A 22,715-nucleotide genomic window follows, 5' to 3' on the forward strand; every position below is an offset into this window, starting at 1 on the left:
TTCTTTTCCTTTTAGTGTGTTTACATTTACAACAATGCCATATCAAATAATTCCAAAATTATTCCAACTCAACAAGTTAACAACTTATCCCGACTTCTATTTACATTATCATTATAGAATTCCACCAATGGAGTTGCCCTTACATTCTCTTAAGTTTTTATGTGGTCGTTGGGCCAAAAGCATAGACCATAGGCCAAGAGTATTGGAAATGGAACAAACATTCATTTACATGAGCTAAGTGTTGTCTTTATGTCCCAATATCCGATCACTAGTTCTGACTTACTGGTGAGTTGTGCCATCAATTTACCAAATGTTATAAATACTTTATCTAAAGTATATAGAATTTAGCTAAGATTTTGAGCACTATATCTACCTCATGTTATTAAGGCAATGAGAAGAAGAACCATAGAGTTCATGACAACAAGGCCGATTAACTCGAATAAAAGGTTTTGTAACCATCAGTAGATTTATTTAGAATATAGAGAAGTCGAGATTTCTTATTTGATGCAACAATAAATACATAAGTTCTAGTGATTTTCAGGTTCCACGGAGGGCACGAACACGTTCTTGAATCAATTTCCTTTCCCAATCAGCAACGTCTTCAAATGCATTCTCAGGGAGACTCTCAAATGGCTCTTTCCAGGGATCATTCTTGGCAAGATCATATGTTGCACCGCGGATGGCTCCTTTGTTAGGCCCACATGGACGCTTCGATACCAATGTGTCATAAGCCGTGTTAAGCTGTTCCAAAAACACAGAATCAGATCGCATAAAACTTCTTGGAGTGAAGTTGAGTGAGTGAGACCTTTTTTACTTACGTTCATGTCACAGAACCAATACATATAAGCAATAGAAACCCCTGGAGCTCTTCCCAATCCAGCTGAGCAATGCACGTAGACTCTTCCTTTACCTTCTGAAACCGCCCATTCCAAAGAAGAAACAGCTTTTGGTAGTTGGCTTCTCAACGAAAGCGGATCAAAGTCTTTTGCCTAACAGAATTAGAAAACCAAACTGATAAACGAAAAAAAAAAAACTCAGATTCACATGATTGAATTCACAGGTTAAGAAGGCAAGAAGTGATCCTTACGGGCCTTCTCATGTGACGGATTCCAAGCTCCTTACATCGTGTAACAATGGAGTCTAGATCGATTCCCCAATAGTCAATGTCCTTGTCCTGCTGCAAGTTAAGTATGTAAGCAACATTCTCTTCCTGCTTCAAGTGATCTATGTCCTCAGGTTTCTGTGGCTGCGACCCAACAATTAGTTCATCTCTTATCAATGTATAGTTCATACCTGAAAACAGGACAAAGACCAAAACAACGTGAGAAAAAATCATCACTTAGAACCGTGTCTCCACATGAAACACTAAATCCTTATAACACAGCTACTAATTGTGTTGTCCAGAATACACTGTCCTGTGTGTTTTTAGCTTCATACAAAACACTAAATCCTTGTAAACACAGCTATCAATTTGATAAATTTGTTTCCAAGTTCAAGAAACCATATACTCCAGAGTTCTTGGAACTTAAAGAACTACACTCACCTTCCTCAATAACACTCTCTCAGTTCAAATCTAATCAAACACTAGCCAACCTAAACACAAAGTCAAATGAATGAACACTGTTCTACTCTTGACAAACAAAGAAAGAAATCATAAATTATGAACAAAATCGAAGAAAAGATGTATACCAAGATCATGATGATACTCATAAGGGCTCCTCATCAATCTCTTCATAGCAGTATTGTAATCCTCCATTTTGTTCTTGGAGCTAAGAGAAACCCCATTTGTTCCTGAGCTTTCTCCAGAGATTTTGCAGGATACCCCCGAAAGATTTCTCAGAAATCTCACATCAAACGATGAAGAACCGAAGCAAGAAGGTTTATCCTTTTCTCGGGAGTATCTAGTCACCGGGAAAATAGAGCTCTTGATTCCAATCACACTCATCGTCTCTCTATCTCTCGTTCTTTCACCTGATGCAACATTGAAATCTCTGCAGTAACGTATGCGTTTCACAATAATGGCCGGTGGTGTCACACAAAACGATAACGACACATTTGTGTTATTGGGCTTTTTTATTTAATGGGCCTTTTAGTAAAATGTTATTTAGCCCATTAAGTAAAACCCTAATTTTTACCTCGCCTGTATACTTGTCGAAACGAGCCATAATCTAGTTCCCTCCTCTTCTTCGCCGGCACTTGCCCATCGTCTGCTTCCCTCCCCAAGCCGGCGAAAATGGTGAGTTTAATCTTCTGTTTCGTGTAGTTGATTCTCTTCGATTTCAATATATGTATTCATCAGACTTGATCATTCATTTGATTAGATATACTCAGACGTCTGATCATGTGAACTTCATTGCTTAGATTTTTGTAACTAGATTGTTCCATCTCCCAGGAATCTGGTTTTAGTTTGTATCGTTCTTTCAACTTATTTGTGTTTTTGGATTTAAGACCAAGAGGACCAAGAAGGCTGGAATTGTCGGCAAATATGGTTAGTATTCAGAAACCAATCCTTGGCTATATAGCTGTTGCTGTAAAGTATGCAACTTTAGAATTCTCTTGATTCATATGTTGAAACGAATTATTATCAGATCACGAACAGAGAAGTGAAATGTCTCTATTATCCTCAATCTGAATCTATTTGAATTTGTTGTGTTTGCAAAGGTACACGATATGGTGCCAGTCTTAGGAAGCAGATCAAGAAGATGGAAGTGAGTCAACACAGCAAGTACTTCTGCGAGTTCTGCGGAAAGGTACTCCTCATTTACCACCTCTTGAGTAAACATATCGTCATTGAATTCAATAAGGCTATCAGTTTGCAAAGCTCTTTTGTTTTTCAATTTTGTGAAATAAGTTTTTGGTTATATGTAGTACGCGGTGAAGAGGAAAGCTGTTGGTATTTGGGGTTGCAAAGATTGCGGTAAAGTGAAAGCAGGCGGTGCATACACAATGAACACAGCTAGTGCTGTCACAGTTAGGAGTACTATTAGACGGTTGAGAGAGCAAACCGAGAGCTAGATCCAGAGAATCCTATCCTTCCCATCACTGTGAGAAGTCCTTTTTGTCCTATCAAAATATCAGAAGAGTTCCATCTGCATTTATCCTTGATTCAGATTAACTAAACAAAAAGGGAGTTTTCCCTTTTTGTTTCTGTATTGAACCTTCCAATTCTTTTTCAATGAAGTTTACAGTTTGGTTTACCAATGTCAAAATTTCGACAGTTTACTTTATTTCTCCCACCACATTTTTACACTTTCCTCTACAAGAGAAATAAATCAATAATGCAATCACTAGTCTTTTCTTCCTAAGAAAGAAATCTAAAATCAAATAGTAACAAAAAAAATTGTAAAAAAAATCTAAACGGTAGTATTATTATCAGCCTCACTAGCTTTGACAAGTCCATTGTTATTATGACTAACCTCTTCTTCTTCCACTCTCCTTTTCAAAAACCCAAACTTAACCAAACCATCTTCACCCCAATCCCATAGATGCAACACGATGTAAGTCCCAATCCCACCGATCAACCCATACGCGACAGAGTAAGTCAACGGCATCAGAATCATCGTCACAAACGCCGGAATCGCTTCCCTCATATCTTCCCAATCAATCTCCGTCACCGATTTCATCATCATCACTCCCACTAATATCAACGGCGGACCAACCGCCCAAGCCGGAATCGAAGCTAACAGCGGCGTGAAAAACATCGCAAAGAAGAAATAAACCGCCACCGTAACCGCCGTTAACCCCGTCCTCCCACCTTCTCTTATCCCCGTCGAAGATTCTATAAACACCGTCACCGGAGATGTACCGAACAAGGACCCGGTCCGGTACACTGAGAAGGGTTGATGGTTGGGTTAGAGCAGAGAGGGATACAGTCGGAAACAGAGCAAGTACCACCGGAATCAGAGAGGATAGAAGCGTTGACGGCGAGGATGTAAGCCATGGTTAAGAAAGTGGCGGTACCAGCACGGAGCTCAGTGGTGAAAGTTGAATTACGTTCGGCGAGTTTGAAACGTTTACCAACCCGGCTCGAACCAACGTAGGTGTTGAGCCGGTTTAGTAGCTTGGGTTTGGGTCTAGTAGTAGTAGTAGTAGAAGGTAGTTGTTGCTCCATTAGAGGAGATGAGATGATCACACAGAACAGAAGTAAAAGAAAGAAAAATACAAAAGTTGTTTTAGTTTTTGGGGTTTTGTAATCTAGTGAAAGAGAATAGGGTTGTGCTTATATATATATATATCAGAGAGGATTATATAATACAGCTGTGTGTGGGGGAGATTAGGGAGCTTTTGATATGATTAGAGAAAGAGGAAAGATTCTGGTTACTGGTTAGAGAGGAATGGGATCTTTAGAAGAGAAGTATCTCACATGTAACCATGTGTCCACGATTCTTGCTCACCTTTATTTACATCTTGTAACAGTCAGTTTTGTACTTTAAAAAAAAAATATATATATATAGATAATCTCTGACTATTGAATTTGTTTAGGATTATTGTAATCCTGTAGGCATATGTATTCACACGTATTTTTCGGCAAGAGTATTTTATTTTTCGTTTAGGATTCTTGCATATGAATTGGGTGAACAATATGCAACATGATTTAATTTTATTTATTGTGTATGTATGCATACATACAAGGCAATTGCGGCCAACAAAGGTTACGTTTACAAAGTTGGCTACAAAATACAAATGTGAACAACTCTTAACCTAGCTCTTAATTAACTCCTATTATATATTTGACCAATTGACTTACATGGCTTTGACCTCTCAACCTCAACTTTTCTTCATTTGGTAGTCTATAGGTAGACATAATTTCGCAAAATTTAAATGTTGTTTTGATATTATTCCAAGCTAAATATCCCCTTTGCGTTAATGTTGTTTTTCGGAAATATTATGTTTAAAGGTCTTACGAGTGAGTTACAACGCTAATTTTTTTTTTTTTTTTTGTATTGTATGAGAATTGATCATTTAGTTTTCAAGTGGGATCATCGTTTGAGTAATCTTTTGAACTCAATTTTGTTGGTGGGGAAGTCAAAGATATCGGTTTGACTACGATTGATCGAGTTCGTGTAGTTTGGTTTATTTAATCGTGTACCTTATTATAAAAAAAACGAAGATCTCATAGAAAACTACACTAAAATTTTAGTGAACCATATAGGAAAGAAAATTTATATTTTAAACAATTACTCAAATACAAATAAGCCGATTTTGGTGAAGACAAGAAGATCATTAGAAATAGACGTCGCACTAATCAACTTATAAAGAATTCGAAAAAGTAGTTCATTCATTTATAGCACCTACGTGGACATAAATGATATTTTCCACGATCTATTTTAGTACGTAAGAGAAAATTAGCAATGCATACACAAGAGAATATATAATATGTTTTTGTGTAGTTATTTTGATCATAACCTAAAATATGTGAAAACTTGTTCATGAATAAATGGTAAGATGATAAACTAATGTAGATTTTGAACGTACGTAAGATATCTTTTTGGGACCATCCATTAATAAGTGTGTCTTTGTTACGAGTGCCAGTGCCATGCTATTTATTGTTTGGGTCTCACTATCAACGTACAAGTTTACGACACTTATTGATAGTATCAATTTATTTTTGTAGGCCGCAGTATTTATTTCCAAAATCTACGTAGTATATAAGTTGTCTTTAGCATTCGATAAAAGGAAAACGTTTTTATCATTTTAGTTTGTTAAATGTATAAACCAGCGTACAAATAACCTTTTTACCATTTCCAAAGAGAGTGATCTATCACCTAGTATCTACATATTGACCAACCATCCACATTGTGTATGTTGATTGTTGATGTAAGCTTGTGATTAACACTTGGCAGTTTGGAATAGGAAGAGCTTTTAGAATGGCTTTTTTTTTGGCTTTTAGAATTACGAGTTTATGGTTTTACCGTTTTAGCTATTATTATCTTTTTTCAATATATATATATATATATATATATATATTAAATATATTTCGGGGTAAATTCTAAAGAAACCACTATTTATTTTTATAACGAAAATAATATATAAGGATGTATGTAAACAGTGATATGGTCATCTTACCTATGTCATATATGATGACGAAGACGACGAATGATTAATCGAAGATATAGACTATAGTAGTAAGAATATTGAATTTATAGTACTCGTCGTTCAAGCTTTATATATGTAGAAGACATTCACAATTTTCTAACCGTACCAATATCAACTAGAAGATGGTATTGTGTATGAAAAGTTTGCAGAATTACGTAATGATAGTGTATTGTGGCACAAGGAAACGAATAACACAAAGAATGCCTCGCATCATCATGAAGTAAACGAAGATAAAGATTCATCGATTCATGGACGAGATAATAGACGTCCCAAATCATGTTTTTAGTGACCTTACTAATATCCTCACAAGTAGGAATTCATATCGCAACACAAATAGACCATACAAAATTTTAGACTTGTGAAAGATTACCATCTCAGTCCAACTTTTATATGCTCATATTAATATTTTCATAATTTGAAATAATACAATTTGAATTGTTTAAAAGAATTAAAAATAATACTACTATTTGGTTTGTAAATTTATGGTATCAATTATTGGAAAAAAATAGATTGGTGGTGGCCGACTTCACGTGAGGAGATGCCCTCATTGGACAGTCATTTTGCTTTTGGAGTAATAAATTTTGCCAATTAATAAATGCAATTCACCCACTTGACAACAGTTTCGATTATATTTTTTTGGGTGAAGGTTCAAACATATCTATGTTTCTCTCGATCATAATCCAACGGCTCCACCTTGTCTGATTTTATCTCGTCCACATAACTAAAGGTTGGTTTCTAGATCCTCGATTGTACTAGTTTGAGTGATGAATCTCCAATAGTTTTCTTATGAGTTATGGCTTTTTAAGCTACATGCACTTTATTATATATATAAAAGTTCATGAACTTAATTAAGGTGGGGTGTCTGTAAAATACTCAAAAAGATGGAATATCGTAATCCTGAACCAAGGAGACCATCAAGGTCTCGCATACAGCGAGCAGGAGATATGATCATTCCTTGTGGATTAGAATCATTCTTTATAGACATTGATGTACTAAGACACTGAAAATATATATAAGAGATATATGTGTGTGTAAGTGATGGTCAATGTTAATAGTATTATTCCAAAAGGGCCATGTATATCATATCATTTATCTATCAGAATAAATGTCTACCATTTTGTCTCTAATTTGGTTATCTTATCTTTATGTGTGGGTGTAATCTTCTAGCTTCTCATTAGAAGAAAAAAACTGCCGTTCAAGTAGTATTTGACGACGATAGTAAAAAAAACAAATACTAAAACTTTTTAGTTACCTTTTTCTGTTTTAAGTTTTTTTAGTCGCAGTTTTTTGTCGACTATTAACTGAACTGATGATTCATAATTGTAACAATACTTACGAGTTAGGACTAAGATCAAAGATGCAACATCAGATGATTATATTGTTTTGAATTAATGCTTACAAATTCACTAAAACTACAAAGCAAAAACATTAATAAAACGACCACCACGACTTAAAACATAGGAGTTTTTAGGTCGGTAAAAGGAACACAATTCTCGACATGTTTCCACTTTGTATCCAACTTACAAATCACAAATCTCTTTTATTTCGGTTCTTTTCTTTTTCTTTTGGATAAGTACAGTATATCGTAACTAAGTAGGTCCTCCCTTAAAAAAAAAATGAAGTATTGTATTTTAGCATTATCAATATTTTTTAGAAGCATTATAAAAAGTCTTATTTGACAAAATATAAATAAAACGAAATAAAAGAAGAAATATGTAAAGTTTCATGGGAAAGTATCGTTCGACCACTCTTTTTGTGCTGTCAGTTTTTTGTTCGTCTCCACATGATTTTGAGTTTTTGACAACCAACAAGGCACTATGATATATGAATCTTCGCTTCTTGTTATCCTCATCTATCGCGTTATATACCTCTTCAAAATTCCCCCCTCTTTTTTTTTGGTTCTTTATTTGTGTTCTTTGGTATAGCTTTATTATATATATAGCTGAATACGAAAAATACAAAGTTTTTGTTTCCCTTTGTACGTATGGCATCCGTCTTAGGGTTACTGTTGATTAAATTCGTTATTTTTTTTTTGTGTTTCGAAATTATGGAAAGCCAAAGGCATTTAATAAAGTAACGGTTCAAATATTATATATTTAAATTTCTCAATTACAAGTCTATATTTTCAAAAAAAAATCAAGGTATTACATGATATAAGAATATGAAAGAAAAGGACAAAATGGAAGCTGGTAAGTAATAGTAAGGAACAAAACAAAGGGAGCATAATGGAGAGTTGGGCTCAATCAGTCACTTTAGAGGACTTTTCAACAAAGTCTTCCTACAACATTTTATTTGTTGGTCGTATCCTCTTATCGAATCAAAAAACTTTAAACGAGAAAAATCATTATTTGTATATTTTTCCCACTTAGCTTAGTGGATTTTCAAAAAAATCATTCAGTTCATTAACATTCATTAAACTACCCACAAGTTAAGCAGCTACTGTTTCATGCAACTATATGTACATCTATGAACAAGAAATTAATAGCTTGAGATTAATTTGTTGGAGATTACATATATTGACCTATGATTAGATGCAGTGGATTTGGGGAGTTAAATGTGCGTGTGTTTTGAATATAATGTTGAAACGTAAGATTAGATGCAGTGGATTTGTGGAAATTAAGAAAGTTTATTAATCAGTGGAGGGGTTTGAACTTTTTAAAATTTTAATGATGGAGTTGGCCAAACCAAAGTGATTAGTGGCAAAGCATTGGCCTCTACTTTTTTCCTCTCTGGTGTTTCAACTTTCTTCTTTTCTAAAAAAAAAAACCCACTGAAAATTCACTAAATATATTAAAAGTTTTATTTGTCACTTGTTAATCATTAGTATTTTAGTGAATATTTTAAATAAGCAATGATACATACAACTATTTTTCAAGACTTTTTTGGCCACACCATATTTAGATTCGAATTTGGTTCGTTGTACTCGGTAGCTTACGGCTAAAAGCCTATAAAACATATGGTCTTAAAAAGATTTAATGAATCGATTGTAAGAAAAATTCTCCTTTTCACAATTTTGAAATTAATCGGTTGTAGACTTTTGATCCAATTTTTCTAAAGTGTGTAGGCAACACAAGCAACATCTTGTCCTTATGTGTGTTAGTTGGCTTATTTGACTTAACTGAAGATCTCTCTTTCTTTGAAAAGTATATGTAAAGATTAGGTATTCTTCTTCTATAGGAAACCTAGCTATATAGGGTTCAAACAAAACACAACTGATCAAACTTTAAAACGTTTTTATAGGGTTTAAACCTTTCATATTATGTCAATATCACCATGATTCTTTAGGATATTATATATATAGGGTTCAAACAAACACAATAGATCAGAATTTAAACGAAGACGTATAAATAGGGTTAAACCTTCATATTTTTTCCATATCACAATGAATTGTTAGGATATTATATAGGGTTCAAACAAACACAATGGATCAAACTTGTAACAAAACGTATATATAGGGTTTAACCTTCATATTATCTCCATCTCACAATGATTCGTTAGGATATTATATAGGGTTAAAACAAAACACAAAGGATCAAACGTTTATCCAAAACGTATATCACAATGATTCGTTAGGATATTTCATACGAAACTCGATGTATTACTTTGTTGTAGTTTGTACTTTATGATTGTATTTGTTATCTACAAACAAAAACATCAATTTCTGTATATTATGCAAGTAGGTTCTTTATCATAAAGTTTGACAATGAAAGGGGAAAAAGCTAACTAATTGTTACAAGAAATAATGTGGATGATCAGCATTTTAATTCATTTGTAAATATACTACTGTTTTTTGGTTATATCTTTTCCATATCCTCTATGTGTCAAAATCAACATTTTGCTGGCTGGGGAGAGAGGTGGACCCTTATTTTGTTTGGTTATGTTTTTATTTGTTTGGACAAATTCGTTTAAAAGTCGCATTACTTGCAATCACACCCAGTTTAATTCATATATATGAGAATAAATTAACATATATATAACAGCTCTGATCCAATTGGGTGAGTACAAATTTCAAATTCTTAAGTCCTAACTTTCTTATTTGCATCTCCTTTATTCTGTTGATCGTATATTTTTGATAGGTATGAGGAAACGTGTCATTAACATGATATAGTTTTGATTAGTTTCGTTAATTATGTTAGGAAAACCACTATATTGAAATGTTCATTCTGTCGGATGAGAACTTAAATATCAATATCCAGATATAAAATTAGTTACTTGGATATGAAATATTTGTCTTTCTTTTTAATTAGTGGATCACTTTAGGGTGAGAAACAAGTTACTTGTCAATAAGTTGTCATTATAAAACTAAAATTGTATTTCTAACCAAAACAAAACCAATATCATTGGACTAGTTATGTTCGAAACTTTTATCAAAGCATTAAAAAAAAAAGATTTACAAGAAAGCCTAATAGCTAGCTAATGACATTGGGAAATCTAATCATTACAAGTTTAGGTTTTATGCACAATGGAACAAAGAATAAGTCTGTCAAAGAACATTCTGATTATGATTAGTACAACAAACATAAAAGAGACCCCACTTTTCTTTATCTTTTTATATATATAAATAAATCCCCACCCAATAAAATGTCGAAATGAGTAAAAATACATTCATTAATTAATAATTAAGAGATAACTTTATAAAAGTTTTGCGTTTTATGCGATTCTGTGGAGTACAATTAATAGGGCACATGTCAATCAAATTCGCAAATTGAATCAAAGGTCCTTTTGGATTTTGGTTGTAACAATCAAATTGCTCCACTGATCCATTTCCCAAGAGGAAAACATCTTCTTTTTTTATTCTCTTTTAAATTCGACCTACAAATATATGTATGCAATTTCTACATTATGGAGGCAAAACAAGTGAGATCCTGAACTGCATAATCACGAGTTATTACTCCCATTAATGGTATGGTACAAGTAAACACAGTCAGCTATTATACTCCATATTAGTTCATACTCGTTATACATCTTATTGTAGACTTAGCAAAAGAATTTCGAAAAAGTTAGATATGGTAGGATTTACTGGACAATATTTATGTAACCTAAATTATAATTAGCCATATTTTTCCATTTTGATGCCTATTCTTAATCTAGTTTCTACTAATGTTGAAAACATATGGTTTTTGTAAAGGCAATACTGAAACACAAATGGGTAAGTTTTTACCACTTTTGCGGAAAAACGGCTTTTTCATACCCCGACAATAGCCCTGTGTTGAATTCATACATTTGATTATTGATCTGGCCTAAAGATACATTATGTTTATGAATATTTGAATTACATACCTCAACTTCGAAATCAATACCCCAAGTATAATTGTTTTGCCATAACATACAAAAACGTGTTTATCAACTAACTCTGTTAAGCTTCCGTTTAACCGTTGTGACGTGAATTCCACGTGTGCGCAGCGATCCAAACGACGTTGTTTTGGTTAAACAGAGAAACTAAAATTTTGACCAAAAAGACGTTGTTTTTTATTTCTCTCACAAAATCTCTCTTTCTCTCTCCCGAAACTCTCTCTCTCAGGTAGGAACCCTAGAATTTGGGCATTTTTAATTTTCAAGTCGATCTGAAGTAGTTTAGGCAGCCCAAAATAGGTGTTTAGGCAGCTCTTTCAGATCGACTCAAATTTGAAAACGCCCAAATTCTATGGTTCCTCTGCCGTGAGAGAGTTTCGCGATAGATGAAGAGAGATTTTGTGAGAGAAATTGACCAAAACGACGTCGTTTGGATCGCTGCGCACACGTGGAATCCACATCAGAACGGTTAAACGGAAGCTTAACAGAGTTAGTCGATAAACACGTTTTTGTATGTTATGGCACAACAATTATATTTGGGGTATTGATTTCGAAATTGGGGTACGAAATTCAAATATTCATAAACATAATGTATGTTTAGACCAGATCAATAGTCAAATGTATGAATTCAACACAGGGCTATTATCGGGGTATGAAAAAGCCGTTTACGGAGACAGGCCACTTTTGCCATAACAGTCACTGTTTCAAGTTTTGTCTTTTGGGTTCTACTTTAAAAGTATCTGATTCGTTATTAACAGCCCACCATTGATGCCATTGTCCGAAGCTCCAGGAATGTTTTCTTGGGTCCACTTACCCATCGCTTTCTCATGAAACTCCCACACAACCAAAAATGTACAATGCAAACGAGTTAAGAACATTGGTCATGAAACAGCCAAAAGAAACCCACGGAAATGGTGATAATAAGCATGCTATTTTCACTCGATAGATCCGGTTTGCGTCTAGACGTCTAGTATCAAACATATGTATAAAGTCTATAGACCATAAAGACAAGAGCTTAAGAGAATATATGAACCTAGCCTAACTACTATATGCTGCGGTCCAATGCCTAGAATATGGTATCAATGGTTAGCTTTCTTTTGGGCGGCGATTTTTCTATGATTTGTTTCTCATGCTCCATAAATGTAGAGCCTTTGTTCGCAAATAATCTTCTGAGGTTTATCACAGATAGCTCGTAAAAGTTTCCAACTGCAAGATCAGCCTGAACCAGATCATACCTGCAAATTTGTTTTTTTGATAAAAGTTAGATGCCAAAATACTTCTGGTTCCCAAAGATGGATAAAGAGTACTTTTTATTATACTTACGCCCGATGAGCACCGATTAATCCAACTGCCATCATTGTACAGTTGTGAGCAGCAGTTATACCCCTAGGATCATCCTCAAACACAACACATTTCGATGGTTTTCTATCCAACTGCATAAAAAGTTTGTAATCTTTCACCAAACAATTCACAAAAATTGTCTAGGATTCACAATTGAAATTGTAACAGTACCTTCACAGCTGCGGAAAGAAATCTGTGAGCTATAGATTCCATACCATCTTCCTCTGAAACCACTGCCTGAAATAGAAAATGAATACAAGTGTCAGCAAATATAACCGTTCATTTGCAAAAAAAAGGAAATGATTCTCTAAAGTTATTATTACTCGCCTGGAAATACGTTTGAAGTCCCATCCGTTCAAGTGCATTAATCATGTTTTTTCGATCAAGATTTGAGACAACAGCACAGGGAATGCGAGCAGTTGAAACAGCGTCAAGCCAATCTCTAAGTCCCTCTTTTGGTTCTGTGAGCTGAAATATAGATAGCGAAAACACAACTCAGGGAACCTACAAATAAAACGTATCATAGTAAAGCAAAGATTGATAACGAAAGACCTTACCTTGAGAAGATTATCATAATATATCTCCGATAGCCTCAGTTTCAATCTGTCGATTTTGCTTTGCGTTTTCTCCCAAAACAACACCTGAAATTTTTTGGGAATCAACCACTGATTAAACCCCTTTCCTTCTGATATGAATCTAGCAGACAAATAGAGCTCTGAGTTATGGCTAAGTCCTAAATATAAAAGAATACTATGAGCCAAGAGTTATGAATTCACAAGAACATATGTCACTGCTTGCTTAAACTTTCATATCCAAGAAAATGGTAACTGCGAACAGAAAAATCAAACCTTACTCAGCACATGGTCAGCGCCAGCATAAAGCATCTGTCTTTGGATATCCCTCTCCTCCACAATTTCTTTTCCTGCCAGACAAATTCATGTAAGATAAAAGCAATGCCTTGAATTTTAAAGCATGTCAGATAAAGACCAAAACACACGAGATTATCTTAATACAGCAGTACACATATTAAACCTCTACATAACAAGACAACTATATCCTGCAATGAGCATCCAGAGCAATCTCTATACCGAAAGGATTAGATTGTTTAGACGCAGACTCGCCGACTTTTGCATTTGGGTTTTCCAAATTCTGTTGCGAACTGTAAACGCAGTGGAGTTTCTTTGCGTTTACAATTTACAAAGAAAATTATAGTTAAACTCTAAAGGTTTCTTAAAACACTGAACGGGAAACACACTATATTTACATCTAAAACGTAACAGAAAAATGCAAAACAAACAATTGAGGACTAGAATGTATTCTAACGTATGAGTTCATTAAAATCTTGGTTCACACTCTCGACATTCCTTAATAGGGTGCAGGGGCAATACTAAACATATATGAGCAGGAATTGCATGATATTATTTTCCACTCACATGTATGCAAAAAAGAAATTAGATTATATATAGGTAAATTTAGAAGCAGAAGAGCAATAAAAGCTTACCTTCTTCTGAAGCAAGCTGCTTCCAAGCTTCCAACTTAAGACTTCGAGTATCAGCCTATAAAGTTTGAACCATAAATAGAAAAATGAGAAATTTTGATCCCAGAATCCAAAATTAGTATAGACCTCATGGGACTTAACACCTAACATTAAAGCATCATCTAAAGAAGCAATTAAATTCTACAACTTTAGCCAAATCCCCCTGCCATACAAGACGAAAAGGAAATTATACCTAAACTAAGCCTAAAACTAGTATGCATGGACCACGCAATTATATCCTAACACTTCCTAGAACTACCAATACAATAGGGCAGCATCATCTAGACAAACTAAAAAACCAATATTTACAATACAAATCCTCATGCCCCACAAAGTTAGGTAATCTAGTTATAAGCAACAAAGAACTTCAACCAAGTAACTTACAAACATAAAGATGGTGTCAAAGAAGAATTACCACAACATTGTCCCAAGAGAAAATAAGTCCATAGGCTTCATCTGGTTTCATTGCGTAACGTATCCTTTGAAGAAACCCATCTTGCAACTTCTCATTCCAGAAATCCTACTTACAAGCAAACCAAATAAACAGCATGTTACCAACAAGACAAGCTTTCCATAAACAGCTCTTTTGATCAAACTCTCAACAAATAAAAAGATTCGTAAGCACTAGTAGCACTTACCACATCAACTTTGAGAGGACCATCCTGTCTAAAAGTCTCAAACCCTTCTCCATACTCAGCTCCAATCGCCTTAAAAATTCCAACAATTCATCAAATTGCCACTTCTCATCCACCAAAATACCCAGGAAACAGAGACTTACAGAGCTATTTGAAAAAATTACCTCTTGAACAAAGAGTTTGTTAGGTTTGAGAGGGAACCCATTAACGTCGCCGTTAAGATCATCAGACCCAGATGAACTCCTCACTACCAAACGCTGCTTCACAAGCTTCGTCTCTTTCGGTATCTGAAACAAAAAAAAAGCCCAGAACTTTAATATTATAGAACATCGAATTCGAATCAAAGACAACTAAGGGATACTTATACAAACCAAGAATTTGAGATTGGAGGCGAAATTAGAGCGAGGGAAGCGGAACGATGGTTCAGAAGAGATGAGCAGAGACGAAGAACGAGTACTGCATGAGCAGTCCATGATTAATTAGGGTTTCTTCGGAATCAGATACTGAGAAGATGATTGAACAAAAGCATTCGTTTTTTTAATTTTATTTTGTTGTTGTGAGGTTTATTGAATAAAAATTTTAGGGTTCGGACACGGAACTATCTAAAAGCCTTTGTTCTGGTTCATACGTTTGGAGCCAGACAACGTAGAGAGAAGGTGAGAGAGAGAACACGCTAATATCCCAGTGGGTCACACAAAGTATGCCGTTTTAATTTTTAGGTTTAAGACGTTACGTCGTTTTTAATTAAGTTAAAAACACCACGAAGTTTGCATCTGAGTAACACTATGGAGTATGGACCTTTGTTGGGTATTATTTTTACAAATAGGGTCGTTAATGGGCCTGTCTAATCATATATGCTAAACTTTTTCGAACAAATACAATAATAAAAACGTCTTGGGACAATAATGGCGGCCTGATCGATGCTATAGTTAAACTGCTACCAAGACAAGAAGAAAACAAGAATCTGAGACTTGTTCTTCCCTAACGACCAATCTCATGTTCCAGCAATTTTCACACCAAGCCTTTTTGATTTACACGCTTATCGGTTCTTCTTCTTCTTCTTCAAAGTCTCCTTTTTTGAAAATTCATAGTCTTGAGTAAAAACGCTTCTTTCTAAATTTTTCTGTGTTTTTTTGTTCTCTGTAATTGTAGCTGAATCGAATTTTTTGGGGGGCATTATTAAATTCGATTTAAACGAGTTTCCCAATTAAGGGTTTGATTGATTCCTTTTCTTTACCTTCTTTTGTTTAGAGTCAAATCTGAAGACTTTGTTTGGTTTCAACGTGCTGAAAAGAGAAGCTTCGTTGTCAAGTTGGAATCTTTTCTTCTTCTTTTTTTCTGGGTTTTATATTCTTTGCCAACAATGTTTAAGCATATATGCCTTTAAGAGTAGTTCCTGCTTTATTCCATAAGATTTGATCTTCTTCAAGAGAGAGAGAGATACAATGGGATCGAATTGTGATGAGAATTCGAAAGCAGAGATTGAGGAATCTAATGGTTCTTCTGGTAAAACAAAGGTTCCTCCTCCTTGTCCTCTTGATCTTTCGACATCTAGAAGAACTCTAATTGGTGATGGTAAGCCTAGGAGATGGTCTGTTAGTGGTTTGCCTGATGCTTCTAGTAGAATCAAGCTTCTCAAATTTGGTTCTCCTTCTGCTAAATTCAAGAAAATGGCTGAGGATAGAGACAAGGTTTCACGGTCAGTGACAAGCTCAAGTAGCGGCAGCAGCCATAATTTCAGGGAAAGAATCAGTGGTGTGCTTCACCGGAAGATTGATTGGAGTTCTCTGATGAAAATGGGGAAAGAATGGATTAAGAATCCTATAAACATGGCTCTCTTTGTGTGGATACTTGTCGTTGGTGTCTCTGGTGCTATTCTCTTCATGGTTATGACTGGTATGTTGAATCATGCTTTGCCTAAGAAGTCACAGAGAGATGCTTGGTTTGAAGTTAACAACCAGATCCTTAATGGGTTGTTTACTTTGATGTGTCTTTATCAACATCCGAAACGGTTTTATCACTTGGTGCTTCTTTGTAGATGGAAGCATGATGATATTACAAAGCTTAGGAATGCTTATTGCAAGAACGGGACTTATAAGCCTAATGAGTGGATGCATATGCTGGTTGTTATCATTTTGCTTCACTTGAATTGTTTTGCTCAGTACGCGCTTTGTGGTCTTAATGTTGGATACAGGAGATCAGAGAGACCTCCCATTGGAGTCGCTATATGTATCTCTGCTGCTATTGGAGCTCCTGCGGTTGCAGGTTTGTACACTATACTAAGTCCACTTGGGAAAGATTATGATGATTCACATGAAGATGAGGAGAATCAACTGCAGCGTGAAGAAGGGTCTGTGAACCGCCGGTTTACTTTAGAGAGGAGGTACTCGTTTGCTTCTGCTTCCACAGGGGTTGGGGATGGAATGGTTCCTGTGAGAGATCCTCAATGGAGTGGTGGGATTTTGGATATTTGGGATGATATTTCATTGGCTTATCTTTCTCTTTTCTGTACTTTCTGTGTCTTTGGATGGAACATGGAGAGAGTTGGGTTTGGGAACATGTATGTTCACATAGCTACGTTTATTCTCTTTTGTTTGGCACCTTTCTTTATATTCAACTTAGCTGCGGTTAATATCGATAACGAGACGGTTAGAGAGGCGCTTGGGATATCTGGAATCCTTCTTTGTGTGTTTGGTTTGCTCTATGGTGGATTTTGGAGAATTCAGATGAGGAAAAGATTCAAACTGCCGAGTTATAAGTTCTGCTTCGGTAGAGCTGCGGTTGCTGATTGTGCACTCTGGTTATTCTGTTGCTGGTGCTCTTTAGCTCAAGAAGTTCGAACTGCTAACACTTATGAGATAGTGGAAGATAAATTTTGCCAGAGAGCTGAAGAGAAGAGTATGGTATCTCCTCTGCCTCGTGAAGATGGTGTGTTTGATCCTCGGTTTGGTCTCCGGAACTCCCCGAAAAACATAAGTGGAGCTAGTTCTCCAAGTCCGAGCAGGTTTTGGAAAGAGGTTCACAGTCCAAATGTACAGACACCTAGGGTAAAAGAAGAAGATAAAAGCGAGGTTGTTCTGACTCCACCTTCTCCTCTGTCTATACACCGAGAAGCTTGATATGGAATCGGAAGCCACTGGTAACTCTGCTTCTTTTTTCCTCTTCTGGTGATGTATAAGTGTGATTTGAGGATAACTTTTGAATACGAGACTGTTTGAATGATTACAAAACCGGTTGATTCATGTGAGTTGTAGACAATCCTGTAATGTAAATTTTTTTCTGTCATACTTCAGTTAGACCTTTACACTTTACAGGCTTGACTTTTGTTTCTAATACATGGGTTAGTAGTTTCTAATACATGGGTTAGTAGTAAAGTAGTAAGAACCTGAGATGAATTCGTACATGGACCGTGAGAGATTTTGAGTCTGTCATGTTTCATCTTTGGTCCAGGCACATCTTTTGAACATACAATTTTGAGTCTGTCATGTTTCATCTTTGGTCCAGGCACATCTTTTGAACATACAGTAGTCTTTTATTTTTTCCTCTTGGGGTTAAATATGGGCAATTATCATAAAGGATTTTGAATTTGTCCAATTTTGTTATGATATGGTTGGATGTTTGGGTTCTTCGATCTAGAGATTTGGAAGGAGCAAAAACGATTTGTAAATTATGCGAAGTACGGAAACCAAACTAAACTGAAAAAGGAAAGAAGCAAATTCTTCAGACAAATTATATATGCAAAAAAAAATGTCTGAAGAAGTATTCATATAAGGTATGCATATTTTTCACTATTTCAGTATATGATACCGAACCACGTCTCGGTTCTTTATGATATTATTGCATACCTTAGAGAACCGGACTTATTGCGGTTTGATTATGAGCCGAACCAAACTTAACTGAATTTTTTTTTTTTTTGGTCTTAATGTGAAGATAACTTAACTGAAAATTTCAAACCGGATACAATCAAAACGCAAAATTGTCATTTTAGAGAAAGATCAGAGTATGAGCATTGAGTATGCACTATGCAACATTATGAATTATGCGTCGCTGTCTTAAGAGTCATTTTCGTGGAGAACCACATCACTAATCCACTTATGTATAATTATTTGTTTATGTAATCAAGTTTTTGTATTTTCTTGTGTAATCAACTTTTGATGTACTACTAGTTAAAGCTTTAAGCCCTACTTTAAAAAGCTTGCCTTTATCTTTCCTTGTAAAACGCTGCATCAATATCAAAAGAGGATTATGACAAGAACAAAGTTACTTTTTTATCATCCAATCAAATTTTAGTTTCTAAAAGTCTTAAATTGGTTTAAAGAACAAAACATTAACCAATATTGACAAAAAATATAGCTTAATTTCTGTTGCCAAAGACTATATATTTCACATAATCTTTAACCAATTAAAACTTTCTACGATTCCAAAATTCTTCAATACATTCCCCCTGTTTGTTGAAAGAAAAATACGTATAAATGAAGTATAGTATAGAATAAAACATCGAAACGTGTCAAGGGTACACACACCAGAGTCACATGACTAGACCAAGCCATAGGTGACCATTCTGATCTACGTGGACTATGTGATCGACACGTGGTAAGGTGATCATGCATAATGCTGCCTTCTGATTTCTGAAACCTTTGTGATCTCGGTTGGCCCGACTGGCCGACCAACACACTCGTTGAACACGTTTCTTTACATATTTCTTAATTTCTCTACCAATCATTTTAATAGAATACTAACAAGAATCCATTTCTTTATTATAAATGAATAGTGATCCGTTAAAATGTTTCCTCCAATAATTTGACTGTATATGAGCTTAGGAAAATATCAAAAATTAATTAATTTTTTTATTCTGGAAAGTCATTATTAAAAATTAATTTAAAGATTTTTTGTTAGTGGATTTTAATTAAAATACTAATTTTTAAAAAGTTTGTAATTAGTGGATCATTGATTTTTTTTTTTTAAATCAATCCATGTGCTTGTTATTTGTTCAATAATTTCTAAATACTAGCTAAAATTTTCTGGTGTTATTCTCTGAATGATTTTTCATTAGATTTAACAAAAAACTGATTGCACCTTTAATTATTAAAAATTGCACAAATATACTAGTAAAATTTTGTGTTCTTTTTAAATCTATTTTTAAATCATCATAATTTGTTTTAAAAATGTATAGTTCCGTTTCAATTTAATTTTTAAAACAAAATCTTACATAAATTTCTGAATCAACTAAAAAACTTTCACAGGTTTGGCCATTTGGGTTAAGATAAAAATTGATTTCTTCTCAAAATCATCAACTAAAAGTCAAGAGTGATATTTAGTTTTACTTACCACAAGCAAAATTCAATTAACCAAATAAATATTCACCTAATACGACGACTATAGTAGGGTCTAAACATTAGCTGGCTCAACTTTCAAAGAGCTTTATCTTCGGGTCCCACAATCCAGTTTAACCCAACAATATCCCGACACGTGTCAACGCAAAGCTAAAAATCCAAAAACCTTAAAAATAGGATTGGTTGTAGAGAATCAAACCCCAACCCCATATCCTCCGCTATATAAATCCCATTTTCGTCATACATTCCATTTTCAAAATCCTCCATCGTTTCATCTTCTTCTTCTTCCTCTTTTTTTTTTATTATTTCGCCAACTTCGATTTCAGAAACTCGCCAAGAACTGGATACTCTGGCGGAATCAGAGATAAAGAACCGAGACGTGGTTCTGAAACTGTATGAAGCCTTGAGATCTCGCGACGTCGACTCTGTTCACCGGATCCTAACCCCAGATCTGGAGTATTGGTTCCACGGCCCTCCGCCGCACCAGTTTTTGATGCGCATGCTCACCGGAGGTGTCTCTCCCTCGTTCGAGTTCGTTCCTCTCTCCGTCGTTTCGTTCGGATCCACCGTTATCGCTGAAGGCTGCGACGCCGCGACCTCTGTTTCTTGGATCCACGCTTGGACCGTAGCGAATGGGATAATCACTCAGGTGAGGGAGTACTCTAACACTTCTCTCACCGTTACGCGGATTGGTAACGTTGTTGCTGGACGACGCTCCGCTGAGATTGCTCCGTCGCATTGCCCTTCCGTCTGGGAAAGCCAATTCTCGGGTCGGGCTGGTAAATCCGTACCCGGTTTGGTTCTTGCGATTTGAAGGAATTTGGTAAAGTAACAGCCACGTCAGATTATAACTAAATAAAGGCTGATTACGTGTCGTTGTGTGTTTGGTTTGGTTTGTTTTGTTTTATGGGTTGATAAAAGATTTGGTTGCTGTTTTAAACGCGGTGTGTGCGTTTGGAAAGCTAACGCTGCGTTTTAGCTGTCGCTAGTTCTTTTTAATTTGCTTTTAAATTTGTGTGTGTTTTTAGTGGAAACAAGAATGGGGAAACCCGAATGGACTTGTTGTCCCGTTGCATCTGATGTAACGTTTGGTTATATTATAATTGAAATAAAAATGTGCTTTTGGGATCTTTTGATGATATTTTTATTAAACGTTTGTACACAAAACCATAACTGGCTCATATTTGTGTCTGAATTTGATAAACGAGCTAAGTTAATTAAGATAGCTACAAAACAAGTTGTATAAAATGAGTTAATTACATTTTAGTGTTGCGTTTGTACCTCAAATTTTTAATCAATCAAATCAATGCATGACAAATTTATTTGGGTTTGTGCTAATCTTGTCTAAGATCACGTGTTTAGAGAGATTGATGTATCGCACTAAGAAATTAACCAAGTTTGCTGTTTTTTTTTTGTGTGTGTAGGATTTGACATCATAGTTTGTCTTTTCCAATGGATAAATAAAGAAATAAAAGTGATAAAATGTAATCGTGGACGCAAATAATTTAAAAAGAGAGTTAAAGTTATGAAAGAGAAAGATTAGGGGCAGTGGGAAGCAACGAGGAAGGTCACTTGTGCGTCTTTTTGTGGATGTGGACACGCATTAATTGTCGTGATCTCTCTTTTGTCGTTCGTATGGTCAAATCGGTGTGTCGACGATTGGAACGATAATAACTGAACGGAACTATATAAAAAAAACATTAATCAAGTTGGAAGATAAAAATTATAAAAGTCGACATGGGCGTATTCATTATTTGAATTTAATCGTGGGATGATGTTGTGACGCAAATGTTGACATTTATTGAAACTAGATGTGTTTTTTCTTAGATAATGTCCCATGCCCCCAAAATTTTCATAAAATGTTATCCAAAAACACCCAATAATTTCATGATAGTATTAATATATATTGACCATTTATAAAAAAAAATAAACAAAATGTGACTGACATTAGTAGAAATCTATGTCTAACGTAGATTGGAAGTATCATCCGCGATTACAAGTAACGCCACAACAAACGCAAAATCTACATATGGATTCACTCTCACTTTGAAGCTGTAACTCCCTTTTATAAGTCCTCCCCATGTGAAATCATGAACCACCTGCATAATTTAAGCTCTCATTTTTCATATGGATGCAAATGGTGGTTAGCTAGAGGAATAATGAATGAATGAGATACCTCAGCAAGAAGAGTGTTGTGAATTGGCTCAAAGAGTTTGAAAGAAGAGCCGATATAACGACCAAATGTTCGAAAATCTGGCTCGATACTACTAATTATGTCTGTTGAATTTTGGTTTGGCGGTAAAGTGACATCAAGTGATGTTTTCAAGGATAATATATTTGGTTCCTTTGCTGAGAAAAGAAGATCTTCAGATTCTGTGCTTTCTCCTTTGTATACTTCCCAATTGTATCTCATCGTTATAAGTCCCTGAAACATTCTACATTTGTTAGTTCCTTTTAGTTAAAACCAAGTCCTAATTATCT

The 22,715-nt window shown here is 35.1% G+C and overlaps 6 protein-coding genes across 6 annotated transcripts; 3 read left to right on the plus strand and 3 right to left on the minus strand.

Annotated features, from left to right (window-relative positions):
- LOC104745286 (phosphoglucan phosphatase LSF2, chloroplastic) lies at nt 407-2,032 on the minus strand. The gene is made up of 4 exons (XM_010466485.1): nt 1,690-2,032; nt 1,088-1,293; nt 819-989; nt 407-741 (listed from the first exon to the last, which is right to left on the minus strand). The coding sequence occupies exons 1-4, from the start codon at nt 1,943-1,945 to the stop codon at nt 538-540; spliced, it is 837 nt and encodes a 278-aa protein (XP_010464787.1). The 5' UTR covers nt 1,946-2,032; the 3' UTR covers nt 407-537.
- LOC104745287 (60S ribosomal protein L37a-1) lies at nt 2,130-3,197 on the plus strand. The gene is made up of 4 exons (XM_010466486.2): nt 2,130-2,236; nt 2,449-2,488; nt 2,662-2,750; nt 2,869-3,197. Exons 1-4 carry the CDS (start codon nt 2,234-2,236, stop codon nt 3,013-3,015), a joined length of 279 nt encoding a protein of 92 aa, XP_010464788.1. The 5' UTR covers nt 2,130-2,233; the 3' UTR covers nt 3,016-3,197.
- On the minus strand, nt 12,273-15,546 carry LOC104745288. Its single transcript, XM_010466487.2, has 11 exons — nt 15,273-15,546; nt 15,066-15,188; nt 14,905-14,973; nt 14,682-14,786; nt 14,231-14,285; nt 13,578-13,651; nt 13,287-13,370; nt 13,057-13,197; nt 12,901-12,966; nt 12,712-12,821; nt 12,273-12,623 (listed from the first exon to the last, which is right to left on the minus strand). The coding sequence occupies exons 1-11, from the start codon at nt 15,372-15,374 to the stop codon at nt 12,455-12,457; spliced, it is 1,098 nt and encodes a 365-aa protein (XP_010464789.1). The 5' UTR covers nt 15,375-15,546; the 3' UTR covers nt 12,273-12,454.
- LOC104745289 lies at nt 15,787-18,212 on the plus strand. The gene has a single exon (XM_010466488.2). It carries the CDS (start codon nt 16,347-16,349, stop codon nt 18,018-18,020), a length of 1,674 nt encoding a protein of 557 aa, XP_010464790.1. The 5' UTR covers nt 15,787-16,346; the 3' UTR covers nt 18,021-18,212.
- LOC104745290 (wound-induced protein 1-like) lies at nt 20,478-21,365 on the plus strand. Its single transcript, XM_010466489.1, has one exon. The coding sequence runs from the start codon at nt 20,728-20,730 to the stop codon at nt 21,046-21,048; it is 321 nt and encodes a 106-aa protein (XP_010464791.1). The 5' UTR covers nt 20,478-20,727; the 3' UTR covers nt 21,049-21,365.
- Nucleotides 22,162-22,665, minus strand: LOC104748127 (protein LURP-one-related 9-like). The gene is made up of 2 exons (XM_010469812.2): nt 22,411-22,665; nt 22,162-22,333 (listed from the first exon to the last, which is right to left on the minus strand). The coding sequence occupies exons 1-2, from the start codon at nt 22,645-22,647 to the stop codon at nt 22,199-22,201; spliced, it is 372 nt and encodes a 123-aa protein (XP_010468114.2). The 5' UTR covers nt 22,648-22,665; the 3' UTR covers nt 22,162-22,198.

Source organism: Camelina sativa, chromosome 15 (assembly GCF_000633955.1).
Source record: "Camelina sativa cultivar DH55 chromosome 15, Cs, whole genome shotgun sequence".
In the NCBI taxonomy this organism is placed as follows: Eukaryota; Viridiplantae; Streptophyta; class Magnoliopsida; order Brassicales; family Brassicaceae; genus Camelina; species Camelina sativa.